At 43.7% G+C, this 16208-nt stretch overlaps 1 protein-coding gene across 1 annotated transcript; it reads left to right on the forward strand.

Moving 5' to 3' along the window:
• The first annotated feature begins 351 nt into the window (after positions 1-351).
• On the forward strand, positions 352-14874 carry LOC118904328 (glutathione S-transferase A2). Its single transcript, XM_036870263.1, has 7 exons — positions 352-481; positions 6088-6201; positions 8266-8317; positions 9658-9790; positions 11441-11582; positions 13514-13645; positions 14508-14874. The coding sequence occupies exons 2-7, from the start codon at positions 6115-6117 to the stop codon at positions 14628-14630; spliced, it is 669 nt and encodes a 222-aa protein (XP_036726158.1). The 5' UTR covers positions 352-481; positions 6088-6114; the 3' UTR covers positions 14631-14874.
• Positions 14875-16208: the final 1334 nt, after the last annotated feature.

Here is a 16208-nt window from a genome sequence, read left to right on the forward strand (position 1 = left end):
TTCTCAATATTTTGTAGTAACTTATAAGGGAAAAGAATCTGAGAAAGAATATATGTATATATATGTAAATATGTATAACTGAATCACTTTGCTGTACACCTGAAACCAATACAACATTGTAAATTAACTTCAATTAAAAAAAAAAAAGGTTTAAAAAAAAACTGAAGGAAAAAAAAGCCATACTTCAATACTTCACTCACTGGCAGAAAGGGTCCAATCAACCTGAAATTTTGATTTAATTTTTAATTGCCGACCTTGAAAGATATTAACCAGTTGTATCATGATAAGGGAATGACTCATCATTTTTCTTTTTTTAAATCTAGCACGGAACCAGTGGCCCTGAATGCTGTGGGAGGGGCTTTTCCCTAACCCGACTCTCCCCGCTTCAGAGAGGAGTTCAGTCAACTGTAACAACAGCTTATAAACACATGTGGACTTGGCATTGAGGTGCTGAGCCAAGTGGGAGACAGACTTTCATAAGGTACGTACTGATTTTATACGTCTGTATAGTGTGCTCACAGCACAAGAAAAACTGTTTTATACTCACATTGTGCTTTCTTGATGTGCTTAGGGGACAATTTTAGTTCATTGCTGTTGGATACATCGTTACAGAAATGTAAAAATGAAGAATTTAGAAACCTAGGCATGAGAATTTAGATCTGAGAAAAATTAATGATATGAGGAGAAAAAAGAATGATAGCATTTTAGACAATTGGCGAATATGACCAGTGTGTGAGAGAGTGTAGGTGTTTATGCTGGAGTAACTTTCTCTGTAGAAGTAGTCAGTTCACAACAAGTGCAAATTGTGATGCTGTAATACTGTGTGGGCTGTGAAAAATCAAAATTAGGATTCACTAAAATGGGAATAAGTCTGAATGTCAACAGAAAATCAGAGTGGGCTGTGGCAATTCCCCTTCTCTCTCTGGGATTCAAGCAACTCATGGCAAACCTCCAAAGGAAGTCTTGATGGAAAAACTAGATAATACGGGAGCAGAGAATTAGCTTTTAAAAAGTACAGAAATCCACCTGGCTAGAAGGTACAAGTCATTCAAATTGGAATGTAGGCGTGAACAATGCACTGTTATAAGTATTAATGTTGGGGGGAAAAAACAAAGGCCTTAGACAGGAGAGGTTCAGTGAGATCCCGTGAAAGTCCTAGAGCTGTCCAGGGCAGGATGAATTCACGGGAGAATTATAGTGCCTGAGACTGAAAAGAGAAGATATGGGTACAGCAACGAGGAGAAGCACTTTGCAAGATGCTACGGACAGCAGCATTTGGATCCCATGACACGTGGGGTAGAGTCATTAACTTGGAGGCTGAGACGCAGTGGAGCTGGGGCCACCTGGGCAGGTGGGCAGCAACCTCTGCTTTCTCAGCCTGCAGCTGTTCCCCTTGCTCTGCCCTGCTTGGCTAAGAGAATCATGGCTCTTGGGTAGAGCCAATTAAAGTGAAGTCACTGACGGGCCCTTTATGCGCTATCAGTTGTCTACAAACCTGTTTTTCTGACTAGATTTAAACCCCTTTAGGGCATCCACCACATCAGGCTCCAATCGTGTTCCCCAGCAGCCATCATTTCTTAGCACAGGAAACTGCCCAACGAGTCTTAGCTGAGGAAGTTTGAAGGAAACTTGTTAAGAGAAGGAAATACGGTTACACGTCAAGCAGAAACAAGGTGTTCAAGAAGGATCAGTGAAACGTCTGCACTTCCAGGGAAGAAACAGGAGGTAGGAGACAAGGGATCTTTTCCATCAAGTGTTGACAGTGAGACCCTGAGCTCCTGCTATAAAAAGCAGTGGGTGGAACCCACTGCCATGGCTGGAACCCATGCAAAGGGGCTGGGGGACCAGAAGATTCCGGAGTTGTCCAGATCAGGGAGTGAGTGGGGCTGGGGCCAGGCCTGAGGGGAAAGGCAGGTAAGGTGCATGGTTCAGGGGCAGAACCAGGGGTTAGCTGCGGTCCTGGGGTTTCGAAAGGTTGTGTTCACTGCTGTGCCAGACTGCACTGAATCTTCGCCAAAAACTTCCTGCATTCCAGGTTAACTAATCAGTGAACATCACTCATCTTTCACACAAGCCAAATAAAAAGGGAGCCAGGGCTTCCCTGGTGGCGCAGTGGTTGAGAATCTGCCTGCCAATGCAGGGGACACGGGTTCGAGCCCTGGTCTGGGAAGATCCCACATGCCGCGGAGCAACTAGGCCCGTGAGCCACAATTACTGAGCCTGCGCGTCTGGAGCCTGTGCTCCGCAACAAGAGAGGCCGCGATGATGAGAGGCCCGCGCACCGCGATGAAGAGTGGTCCCCACTTGCCACAACTAGAGAAAGCCCTCGCACAGAAACGAAGACCCAACACAGTCATAAATAAATAAATAAATAAAAGAACGTGAATTTCTTTAAAAAAAAAAAAAAAAAGGGAGCCATTATAAGACTTGGCTGAAAAAGAGTCTGGATATGTACAAAATCTCATTCTTACTGGAGCTATGGGTCAAGAGGTAGGTAGGTAGATAGATAGATAGATAGATGTAGACAGACAGACAGACAGATACAGACAGAAGAAAGAAGACGCGTGGGCTATCCTGTGTGCTCAGACTCGTCTGTCTCCCAGGAACTGGGAGCAGGAGGGAAATTGGATTTCCTGGTCCCTATTATGAATTTTTTATACCTTATCTAGTTTTCTCAACCATCCTCACTAATAGATATAACTATATTTTAAAAGAGAACATTGAGGTACAGAGATAAGACAACCCCCCACCCCGGGTTTATGTACCTTATAAAGGAAAGGAGTTGGGCTTTGTCTCTAAGCCTCCCTTCTCTCTGCTAAGAAACGCTGTCCTTAGGAGCCCCCCCAGAGACACAGATCCTTTAGTTCGCACTGGAATTATCCCAGGATACATTCTTTTTAGGGAAGATAAGCCTACTTCCTTATGAAGGTCCAATATAGTTATACTAGTGCTCAATTTACTCACAGTAAATTTTTAGGATGTCAGAGTAAAACAAGGCACACTTTTGTCCATTTTTCCTCATATCAAGCCCTTAAGAATCAGCTAACAAAAAGGAATTCGTGAATTTCATGTTTCCTTCTCTTCTTCCCATTTAACTGTTAGTTGGCTAACGGATTCCGAATGGGGAAAAAATTAATAAACGAGGGTCTCAGAGAGCAGCAGAGAGACTGCTTAAGTGTTACTTGGTTGGGCGGCGGCAGCCCGGGACCAGAAGTCAAAAGATGCTTTCCAAACGACCCAATGCTCACAAAACGTGTGAGCTAGGAAAGTAGCTTTATCTCTTTGAATTTCAGTTTCCTTCTCTTGACAATAGGATATTAGAAGCTGTTTCCTGGGGTTGTCCTGAGGGTGGACACAGTTGCTAGATATTGAGTGTGAATCAGGAACACACGTGTGTGACTGATGGCAAATCATTGAATCTCTCTAGTTCCTCATTTTCTGGAGACCAGGAAGTTTACGTCACCTTTGCCCCAGCCTTGAACAGGCCTTTGGAAACCTCTTATTTGAAAGGTGAAGAAAGTTGCTTACAAGGAACATACAATAAAATATTACATAAGTGAAAAATTCATTTCCTTTTGTAAGGTGATCCTCAGTCACTGGATAAGGGAGCTTAGTGTGAGGGGGACCTGTGACCTCTGGTTCACAACAGCACCCTTCACAGAATTCTGCTGAATCACAGCACCTCCATTTCCCATGACAAGAAAGTACACAATCTCCAATTACAAGACAGATGAATTAAGTATGTTTCCAGAAGATTCTTTACTTTCTAAAGGTTAGGCCATTGAGTCCTTACATTAAAAATGTGGATGTTGGGACTTCCCTGGTGACGCAGTGGTTAAGAATCTGCCTGCCAACTCAGAGGGCACGGGTTCAAGCCCTGGTCCAGGAAGATCCCACATGCCGCGGAGCAACTAAGCCCGTGCGCCACAAGTGCTGAGCCTGCGCTCTAGAGCCCGAGAGCCACAACTGCTGAGCCCACGTGCCACAACTACTGAAGCCCGAGAGCCACAACTGCTGAGCCCACGTGCCACAACTACTGAAGCCCAGGCGACTTGTGTATATGTTTGTTTAATTTAGAAATAAGGCATCTGCGAGATGCCATTATTTTCTGTGTTTTAATTGTTGTGCCTTTGAGTTAAACTACATTTTTGTCTTTTGGTTGAAATATGAAATGTACTGTCCCAATATTAAATAGTAATTATTTGAAAAAAAAAACAGAGCTTGGGATTTGGATAGAAAATGCAACTGTTTCTCCCTAAGTCCTGGCTTTGGGACTCCTGCTTTTAATGAGTCCTGTGGTTTCCCATTCACACCCATGATGGAACTAGTTCTGTCCATTGTCAAAGCCTTTGAGTTTCATTCTCTGGTTCCCTGCTATGTCCACTCCTCATGCAGGCTGCTGTAGACCAAGGGCTTTCAAACTGCACTCACCTGACAAGACCCAAGTATCTCTTACCATTACAGTGAACAAATGAGTGTGCACACGTGCTTTCTTTCGCCCATACACGCAACAAAACTAAAAACTCATAGAACGATGCTTACCTCTTCAACATGTAAGGCACTCTGATATTTTCTATTTTCTTCTACTTTATTTTAAAAATTGGTCTAAAAAAAAATTGGTCTATTTCACAATCCACTGAAGGATTGTCATGCATATTTTGAAAAACATGAATATGGAAAAATGAAGCCTAGACTTGGGTTCATATAGAAGTGGATTTGAATCCCAGGTCTGCCACCTACTTTGAACAAGTTACCCTAGAAACCTCAGTACCCCCAACTGTAAAATGAGAGCAATGACAAACTTCACTGCAGTTGATTTTTGTAGGGGTAAATGAAAATAAATTTGTGAGAATGCCCAGTGTATGACAGACATTGAACAAATCTTAGTTCCATCCCATGCTGTAAAATTAATGCAGCAACATCCCTTGTCCTAGGTATGAGATGTACCAAGAGACGTAATGTAGAATTCCAAAAAAAATAGGAAGGAATTAGCATCCTGTGTTTGTAGAAAGAACTAGGAACTTTTGAGCGACAGTTAAGCAAATCTGAGCCCCGTCTCAGCTTTTGAACAGAGGCAGCATAACAGCAAAGGAGCTGAAGGCAGACTCTGCAGCCTCCTCCTCACTGTCGGGGAAGTCCTCTGGCTCCAAGGCCCCTCCCTCCCAGCCTCCCAGGGCCTGCATCTGTGTGGGTTCCAGCCCTGCCCTCTTTTTAATCCTGGGTGTGGATTTCCATGAATGTCATTTAAGCTCTGAGCGTCTGTTTCATTAATGGAAAAATGGAGATAATAACTATTTCATGAGACTGTTGTGATGATTAAAGATATAATGCATCCAAAGGGGGGCTTCCCTGATGGCACAGTGGTTAAGAATCCGCCTGCCAATGCAGAGGACACGGGTTCGAACCCTGATCTGGGAAATCCCACATGCTGCAGAGCAACGAAGCCCATGCACCACAACTACCGAGCCTGCGCTCTAGAGCCCGCGAGCCACAACTACTGAGCCCACGTGCCACAACTACTGAAGCCCGCGTGCTTAGATCCCATGTTCCACAACAAGAGAAGCCACCGCAATGAGAAGCCCGTGCACCACAACGAAGAGTAGTCCCCGCCCACCGCAACTAGAGAAAGCCCGCGCGCAGCAACAAAGACCCAGTGCAGCCAAAAATAAATAAATAAAATAAATAAATTTATTAAAAAAAAACAATAATAATGCATCCAAAGGGGTTAGTGTTGGGTCAGGACCATTAGGAGGTTTTTAATAAATACTAGTTCTCTAGTCGTTCTGCTCCCTAACCACCCCCCATGCATCCTCACCACAGACTCACCTCTTAGCCTGCCAAGACAATCAGATTTTACCCGATGGAGACTGGACAATGGTTTGGTGCAATTTCCCGCGGTTGGCTATCGGGGGTGGGAATTTGCACCAAGGCAGACATTCCAGGGACTCTTCCGACTCTGCGACAAAGGGGGCCAATACTTCTTCAGCACTGTTGGTGCTGTTCAGCCATATATCATAAAGTACATTTTGCGTCTGTGGTTTTATTCTTTGTTCATTCATTTACTCATTCATTCATTCATCCACTAAGGTTTAGAGAAACCAGGAGACTGCCATCATGGCGGGGAAACCCAAGCTTCACTACTTCAATGGACGGGGCAGAATGGAGGCCATCCGGTGGCTCCTGGCTGCAGCTGGAGTAGAGGTGGGTCCTGAGTTCGTTCATCTGAAGTTGAATCTAAATGAACTGTATCAAAGTACTTTTCTCACATAAGCTAGGGGACTTTTCTTACTAACTGACCTGTTCAGAGTTTTGCATTAAAACAGATTTGTCAGTTATTAAGAGATAAACAGATTTGTCCTAATATGTTATTAAAATGTCTTCTTATTAGAAAGAATAAACAGTTAGAATAAATTTAAGAAACTAATCACATCATGTGGGCCTAATTTGGATTTTGATTTTTAAAATTGTAAAATATTATTTATGACATTTATACAGCTATTAAAAACATGAACATTAAATATCAGTTGATATTTAGTAAACTTTGCTAATGTGTTAGGTGTTATAATGTATTGTGGTTATTTTTAATAGTTTTAATGTTTTAGAAATATACACTGAACTATTTAAGGATGAAATACAATGTATCAGGGATTTCTTTCAAATTATTACGAAGGGGAGAGGGGGTAGGCATATAGATAACTCACAACTGGGTTGAGCTGATAATTATTGAAGCTGGTTGATGGGTACAAGGAGAATTATCATAATTTGCTGTTCATTTTTCTGTATGCTACAAATGTCCATAATAAAAGGACAAAACTATACATATTAGAAAATAAATGTAATTAAAGTTAAAACATAAACCAGAAATACAGAGAGGGGTGGATTGTAACAAACTGCCTGTTAGATTTAATGCATTCACTCAGCAATGAATTTGTTGGGCACCTTGAAGTGCTAGGCTCCCTGCCAGGTCCTGGAGATACAGGGGTGAACTAGACAGACACAGTCCCTTCCCTCAGGCAGCTTACACTCTAGTGAGGATGCAGACAAGTAAATATGTGATTAAAAGAGGAGTGGGAGCACCTAGGAGGACACCCAAGCACTTTAAAGTGTTAAAATGACATATTCTCAGGAGCAAGTGTGGGACTCTGTTGAGTGCTTCCCTCTAGAGGTGTCTCTGAGAAAAGCACTTCTCAGCCCAGGTCAGAGGGACACAGCAACTCTGTGCAGGTTTCCTGGGGAGGGAGTCATGGACAGACTCTGGAGATCTGGTCCCTCAGGGGAGAGCGCAGTAAAGGAGGGTTTCAGGTGAGGTGGCGTCCTGCAAAGGGAACCTCTAGTGTGCTTGCTTAGCTTCCTAACAGCATGTTTACCTAGCCCCTGTGTTCAGAGCCCCTGGGCAGGATGAGTTCACCACCAGAAGGTGAAGTAGGGGGAGATGCTGAGAGGATCCCAGGCCTCCTCTTGTCCAGCCCAGCCTGACTGAGGAGGGTGTGGGGCAAGGCTTACCAGAGGCTCTTGGTCAGGACTTCTGGGTTCTCTGGGTCCAAAGGCTGATCCTCACAACCCCACCTCCGTCAGCCTCACAAGCAACAGCCCACCAGCAAGTCCCATCCTACCTCGGCCACCCTCCCACACTGACCACCCACCACCCCCTATGTTGTCTAGGACTGGGTGCTTTATAAATTGTTGCCCACACACCTCACTCTCTGTATAGTCTGACCCTATGGGATCATGTAGAGCCACAATAAACTGTTTAGCAAGTTAGAAACTCCCAATTCCCAAACTTTTCACCATCAAGACCCCTTTTTAAAATATAAAGTTGAATGGAGGGAGGTAATATACAGCAGAGGTCCCTGGTGGCAGCATCTTGGGGGTCAGTGGCCCCATGGGTACTGCATGCTGGGGGACACCCAATACCTTGTCCTGATTTCACAAGGAGAGAAGGGCTTTCCAGAGATATTAAAACTCCATAACTAGAAGAACTTTCCAGTTCCTTCCCTCCAGTGATTTCCCCCTCCCAAATCACAACCTAATGATTGACAGAGGTGGAGACGGTGTGGAGGTGAATTGAAGCTGCAAAATAAGCAGTTATGTGCTGCAACCCATGCTTTTATCTTGGTGGCTCTAATCTAAATTTCCAGGTGGCCATGACACTGTCCTCTGTGTACCCTGCCAAACTCCATAGTATGCACCAGACATTGGTCATTCAAGTTCAATAATGTTATGGAATGAAATAACAAAAACTCATTGACTGTTTCTGCTTTCCAGTTTGAAGAGATATTTATAAAAACTCCAGAAGACTTGGATAAGTTAAGAAATGGTAAGACCAAGAAACTGAATTCCTCTGATGGAAGGATCTAGTAGAAATCTTAAGTTGAGACTTCAACCCCAGCAATGCCATGTGTGTGCATGGTGGGAGTGGGGTCAGTGGAGAGGGAGAAGCATGGTTAAAGGTAAGGGGTGGGGCTCCTTGAGCAGGTCTTGCAGCTCACTCAGGACTAGGAAGGGCTGGAACTCTGAGTATTTGCTAAAGGAACCGGCCCCGGTGCCCTGTGAGTGCCCTCTTTGTGCACTTCCTGCCTTTCTGCACCGTGAGTGACTGTATCAGTTCAGGATGCCACACAGCCCTCCTACCCAAGGAAAACAAATGCATTAGAAAGAAGAGGGGAGAAACAGGCCCAGCAGTTGCCTTGAATTCTTTTCTCTGACAGGTTTGACAAGGTAATATCATAGCAATATTGCAGACTCAAATAACCAAGTGGTGTTGAATTAGTTCGAAGTCCAGGTGAGCGTGTGAGGAGGGAGATAAAGAGCAAGGGCCAGCAGCAGTGGAGTTGGGAAAACAGGCCTGCCCTGCACACTATCCAGTGGTGGGATTTGAAGAGCATACAAAACACTCTATGTAGGAGTCTCTCTTAGAACTGGCCTTAATGCCATGAACCCCATGAGACTTACTTTGAGAATTTCCCTTTTGACTTGGCAACTGGCTGGTGGAACTTCTCCTATATTCTTCTTTAAAATCCATGAAGACAAACACATAAAATAAAGGGACAGGGCTTCCCTGGTGGCGCAGTGGTTGAGAATCTGCCTGCTAATGCAGGGGACATGGGTTCGAGCCCTGGTCTGGGAAGATACCACGTGCCGCGGAGCAGCTGGGCCCATGAGCCACAATTACTGAGCCTGCGCGTCTGGAGCCTGTGCTCCGCAACAAGAGAGGCCGCGATAGTGAGAGGCCCGCGCACCGCGATGAAGAGTGGCCCCCGCTTGCCGCAACTAGAGAAAGCCCTAGCACAGAAACGAAGACCCAACACAGCCATAAATAAATAAATAAACAAATACTTAAAAAAAAAAAAGGCAAGCCCTCCTCTTAAAAAAAAATAAAAATAAAAAAAATAAAGGGACATACCATGCTCTGAATGGGAAATAAAAAGTTAACTGAGATAACAGATTGAAAAGTAAAAGGCAAATTGATAAGAAAAAGGATTACAGGAAGCTAAAAGCAAAATGCTATTTCCGCTGAAATTTTACCAGGTAAAATTTTTGTTTCCTTTTATGTCTTCAGTCATATCAACAAAAATTTTGATACATAAAATGTTTCAATTTACCTTAACAGTATGATTCATCCAACATTTCACTCTATTTCTTTTCTTCTTTCAAAAGAAGGGAGTTTGATGTTCCAGCAAGTGCCCATGGTTGAAATTGATGGGATGAAGCTGGTGCAGACCAGAGCCATTCTCAACTACATTGCCACCAAATACAACCTCTATGGGAAAGACATGAAAGAGAGAGCCCTGTACGGTATTTTTTCTGTTCTTTCATTAATGATTAATAAGAGCGATCTAGGTCCTTCCCTGAGTGAGCAGGATGTGCTCACAGGGATTGAGACAAGGGGCAAAGTGTCTGAGTGTCTAGAGGATAAAACCTCAGAAGGTAAGTATCTAGACGAGTTGATTCTTCCGTTTCAGAAATTATAAGAATGATAACCAGGAACCTAGTTTATCAGCCCTTTATATGGACTGGCCACTTGACAAGGGTTTGCAGAGACTGAGCCCACAATGCTAGGGTTATCTGGAACATTTTAATATCAGTTTGTAGCAGGCAGATTTATTCAATACAGCCATAGTTGGGGGGGTCTCCTCTGTGTTGTGATGGGACCACATGATTGAATCATGGAATGTGGCAGTTACTCAAAAAGTTAAACATAGAGTTACCATACAACTCAGCAATCCACTACTAGGAATATACTCAAGAGAATTAAAAATACAACCACACTAAAACTTGTACACAAAAGTTCATAGCACTATTGTTCATAATATTCAAAAAGTGGAAACAACACAAATGTGCATGAATGGATGAACAAAGGCAGGCACATCCATACAGTGGAATGCTATTTGGCCATGAAAAGGAATGAAGTCCTGATCCGTGTTACAACATGGATGAACCTTGAAAACATTCTCTTACAGAAAGAAACCAGACACAAATGATGCATATTGTATGATTCCATTTGTTTGGCATGTGCAGAACATTGCTATCCGTAAAACCAAAAGTAGTTTAGTGTTTGCCAGAAGCTGGAGGGAGGGAAGAATACTGAATGCCTGAAAACACACTCAGCATCTCTTTTGCAAGTGATGAAAATATTTTGGAATTAGAGTATGATGATGGTACAGGATTCTGTGACTTTACAAAGAAAAATCACACAATTTTACACTTGAAAAGGGTGACATTCTGGTATGTGAATTATACTTCAATAAAGCTTTTATTTAAAAAGACTATTGTAGGAAACCATGTTTGGAAGAAAAACAGCAAAATTACCTGGAATATGCACTGCAGGAATGAAATGAAGAAACGCATTATTTCAGGGGATATTTTGGGTGGAGTCTTGAGAAATGCAAACAAGGACAGAGTTGGGCAGCAATATGTGGAGAGGGTTGTGGAACCATATTCTATGGGAAATAACTGGAGGAAGTACTGGTTGGGCATCTAAATGGTCCTGGTAGGATGGGACAGGGAGAGGGACATGACTAGGTCCGTGGTGCCAGGGCTCTCTCTGGACATGACTGAGGTGGTACTAATTCATCACACTAACTGTGCACAGAACACACCACAGCAGAGATGGCAAACCGTAGGCGTGGTCTCAGTGGTTACCTGCAGTGATTCCACCCGTTTCTCTCATGCCTGTGACTCTGGACAGGTCACTGATATGCTCTGTCCCTACATTTGGTCATGTATATAACAAAAATATTAGACATATATCTTCCTCAATGGCTTGCTCTAGAATGAAATGTTAAAATTAAGAAAAGTCATAACTAAATGACTGACATAGAAAAGTGCACCCAATGGGGGTGATTTACTCTGCCACCTCTTGATGCCCCATTCTTACCCATTCTAAGCTGTAAAATCTAACGCAGGAGACATTTGACAATTTGGTCATTTTGTCTTTCAGGATTGATATGTATGCAGAGGGTGTGGTAGATCTGGGTGAAATGATCATGCATTTGCCACTGTGCCCACCTGATCAAAAAGATGCCAAGATGACCCAGATCAAAGAGAGTGTAACAAACCGTTATCTTCCTGCATTTGAAAAAGTGAGTGGACTGTTCAGCATTTTTGGCACTGAGATCAAAGAACAAAGAAAAATAGTGCTTGGCATTGCAGGGGCATTGACCTTCACCTCTGTGAGCCTTTCTGAATACTAATGTAGCACCCTGACTCTAGGGCATTTTATAAAAATTGACCATGAGGAAGAATTGTACCCAAGTTTTACCCAAGTTATAATTTTTCAGCAAAATTTTGATTTACTCAGACCCAATCTGGAATTCTTATACTTAGAGCTTGGGCTATGGAAACTCTGAGAGCCACACTAGAGCCTGGAGTAGATGGATCCTGCAGAACACAGAGCAGGGGCTTTGATCCAAGAGGAGCACAATGACAGCAATGCATCAGAAAATATTCTGGTACCATGTGTAGGGAGACATGAGACCCTACCCATCAGGAGAATGTGGTACTGTTTTGGGGATGGATGAGATGTATCTAAATAGAGATGGGGGCAGAGTGGTGGAGAGGAAGAGACAGAAGAAAAGTTGTTCAGGAAAAAATAATCTACAAATTTTGGGGACATGGCTCTCAGACTTTCGAAGAAAATCATACAAAACCAAGAAAATAATGTTCCATCATTATATGTAGTATATATCTTAGTTAATGTTTCTCTTTGAAGGTAAGAGGAGAACACCTCAAGATCCAAACTACCTGAAATCATGCTAAACAAGAATCATGAACTGAAAAATAAATGATCGTAAGAGATGCAGAAGGCTAACATAAAAATAAAAAGCTTAACCAACACCCTCATCTTTATAAAGTTTAAATCATTCTTTCATTTCACAAGTATTAATTCATTGCTTATGTGTCAGGTCCTAGTCAAGGAGTGAATAATAGTAATCAGAAACTACATTCTTCTGGCTTTATGGTGCTCATAGTTTAGGCACATTCACATGGTGGAAACCTCTATAGTCACTGCAGTTTAAGTACATCTGTATTTAGAAATCAAAGACCCCCATGATAACATCAATGAAAAATGTGTATTACAAAATAGCATTTGATGTCTTCCTATATTCTTTAATTTTTAGCCATACTTCTATGTTCATACATAGTCTGGTAGGATATTTGCCAAAATGTTATTATCTTTACTTGGTGGTGATATGTGTGTTTTTGCCTCTATGATTTTCATATTGTTGCAATATTTTAAGTAAGCATCATATATTTTTTTCCAATATTTTATTATGAAAAATTCAACACATAGAAAAGTTGAAAGAGATGTACAATCAACTCATACATACCCACCACCTAGAATCAAAAATTAGTATTTTATTATCATGTTTGCTTCATCATGTATCTCCCCATCCTTTTCTCCTCTGATCAAACATATTATTTTGGGGAGTATTTCAAAGTAAGTTGAAAACATTAAGTGCAATCACCCCTAAACAGTTCAGCATGCAAATTATAACATATTCCACAGTGTTATTGACAGACACAGGTGGAATAGGAGTCAGAGTCAATGTTGTCAGGGAGATGGGAATTCAGGTTCACCCAGGTTTATTTCAGATCCCAGAGGGAGAGACCAGGAAATGAGGAGAGCAGACAAGAGGAGAGAAGAAATACAGACTCTGCAATAATTTGCTTAGGGTGGTAGAAGGCTGTCATGAAGATGGAATCACTGCCCAAGGTGGGGGAGGGGAGAGAGAGAGATGGATGAAGGGCCACATCATGAAGTTCAGAGCTGCACGCTTTAGGGTGTGAGGTCAACAGAAACACGGTGCATATGTTGGAAGCAAGTAAGGCAGCCACAGCGAGGTGGGACCCACCTGGCCCGTCTCACTGATCCGGGGGCAGCAGAAGGTCTGAAGGTCCACACCCGCCCAGTGAGGCGCAGAGGGGGAAATGGGGCAGGGGAGACAGAGGAAGAGCATTGGGCCCAGCCTGCCTGGGCCTGTGTTCCTGATCTGACCCCTCCATTCGCCAGGTGTTGAAGGGCCATGGACAAGACTATCTTGTGGGCAGCAAGCTGAGCAGGGCTGACATCCACCTGGTTGAACTTCTCTACTACGTGGAAGAGCTGGACCCCAGCCTTTTAGCCAACTTCCCTCTGCTGAAGGTGAGCTCTCTCACAGCCTTTGGGGGCCGCCCACATCTCCCACCTCGGCATCTGCTCTCTGGACCCTGGGACTGTGATGCTAGGGTCCCCGACACTGTCCAGGCCTCACTGCCCCCAGGTCTCCACAGTTCACTCCAAGGCCTTGGTCTGGGGCATGGAAAGAATCTGGTCATGCCAAAGACATTGGAGATGGCCGCTGCCCCAAGGAGAATGACTTGCCTTTTTCCGGGAGAGAGACCCAGGACTTAGCGCCTCTCTCTGCCCCTGTTCCATTTCAGTCTCTTTCCTCATTTCCTCTTTGCTTCCCTCTCTCCCAGGTGTGTCCTCCTCTTTCTTTACGTGAGTCTGTCCGCACAGGTCTGCCACCATCTCATTTCTTCCCCTCAGCTCCTGTTCCTTCCCTTACAAGTTCATTTCTCTCTCCCCATCTCTCCCTCTCTCTGAGGGCAGATTGGTTCTGACTGGCCTCATTGTCTACCTTTCATGTTTTCTGTCTTCAGTTCCAGCCCAATTCCCCTATACCTTCCTGTCTTGATATCTTGGAGCCTTTACCTGTGTTGTCGTGTGAGACACATTACTCTTCCTCGTATTGCACGACAGGGTGAATCTGCAGAATTTACGTGTAGGAAGAACATGAGGAAGACTTGAGCTGAGTGAAGTCTTAAACTAAGACATCTCTGGGGAAAACGTTATTATGCTGTTATCTTCCTGCCTCACTAGGTGTCTGTGTCCGGCCTCATCCTGGTGCTGATGGAGGGGCCTCGGCTGGCCCTTTTCTGGGAGGGTCTCAGAGTCTCTGGTTTGTGCTCATGACGGGGCTGGTCTTCGGCTGCACTCTGAGCTGTGCTCTTGTGCATTGCAGGCCCTGAAAACCAGAGTCAGCAATCTCCCTGCCGTGAAGAAGTTTTTGCAGCCTGGCAGCCCGAGGAAGCCTCCCATGGATGAGAAAAATTTGGAAGAAGCAAAGAAGATTTTCAGGATGTAATAATGTGGGCATGGCTGCCCAGAACTTCAGGAGACTGAAGTTTTCCAACAGTGAAGTGCTTTACCTGCATGTAGATCCTGGCTACTGGGAAGCTAATAAATTTTCCAAAGTGTAAGGGCTAATTTAATTAGAATGCAGATTTAGTTGCAGAACAATCCATTTTGTTTTGAACACATACGAAATCATGATCTCCTCCTAGAATGTGCCTGGGACTTAAACATAAATAAAGGGAGAGAAAGTGTCATGGACTCTGGTCTGTTCAAAAAATTGTCACATACCAACTGTCATAGTCAAAAAGAGTTAAGTAGAAATCGTCATCTGATATTCTTGGTGACACAAAGATAGTCTTTTTTGCATTTTGCTGCCTTTCTGACCCACAACCTAAAAACTTCTCTTCTCTTTTATTTTTCAGAGGACCTTTTTCCTTCAGGTAATCAAACTTTTTTCCTATTCAGTTATGGAACTAATATTTATTTTATATCTAATATGGAACATTCTGTGTTCCAGGAGCTCAGTAACTAAGGATAAACAAGCCACATATAGTCCCTGTCCTCAAGGAGGTTACACTAGTGAGAAAAACAACAAAATGGCTAATTCTAATCCAGAATCATGCTGGCCTTGTGTATCATGCTCCTACAGATGCTGTAACGAATGACAACAAGTATAGTGGTTAACACAATGGAAATGTATTCCCTCACAGTTCTGTAGGCTCTTCGTGTGAAATCAAGGTGTGACAGGGTCATACTCTCTCTGAAGGCTTTAGAGACGATCCTTCCTTGCCTCTTCCTAGCTTCTTTTTAAAAAATTTATTTATTCATTTATTTAATTTTTGGCTGCACTGGGTCTTTGCTGCTGCACGTGGGCCTCCTCTAGCTGCTGAGAGTGGGGGCCACTCCTTGTTGCGGTCCACGGGCCTCTCATTGGGGTGGCTTCTCCCGCTGCAGAGCATAGGCTCCAGGCGCACAGGCTTCAGTAGTTGTGGCTCGCGGGCTCAGTAGTTGTGGCTCGCGGGCTCCAGAGCACAGGCTCAGTAGTTGTGGCGCATGGGCTTAGTTGCTCCGCGGCATGTGGGATCTTCCCAGACCAGGGCTCGAACCCATGTCCCCTGCATTCGCAGGCGGATTCTTAACCACTGCGCCACCACGGAAGCCCTCTCCCTTTTTCTTGGTTTCGTGATTCAAACACCTTTCTTGCCAACATGCTGTCACACTAATCCCATCCAATACTGATTCATTTCAAAAGGTCAGAATTTTCATGAAATAAATAATGTATTATCAGTGACAGCCCTCCCCACTCTGGAGCTCAGGCTTGTGAAGAAGGCTCTGAAAAGGCTCCAGAGCCTGACGTTGGGCAGAAATGCAGCGTGTGGCAGGGCAACCTGGATGATTCCCAGGAGCGGCAGGGTAGGGATACGAAGAAAATTAAACAGGGTCTATAACAGAGACTAACTGTGGGGGGGAGGCGAGGGGGGAGCTCTACTCTATTTTTTCCTGCTTTAATGCAGTATAACTGACAAATCGAATTGTACAATATTTAAAGGGTATCATATGCTGTTTGATATACACTGTGAAAGGATTG

This window comes from Balaenoptera musculus, chromosome 11 (genome assembly GCF_009873245.2).
Source record: "Balaenoptera musculus isolate JJ_BM4_2016_0621 chromosome 11, mBalMus1.pri.v3, whole genome shotgun sequence".
In the NCBI taxonomy this organism is placed as follows: domain Eukaryota; kingdom Metazoa; phylum Chordata; class Mammalia; order Artiodactyla; family Balaenopteridae; genus Balaenoptera; species Balaenoptera musculus.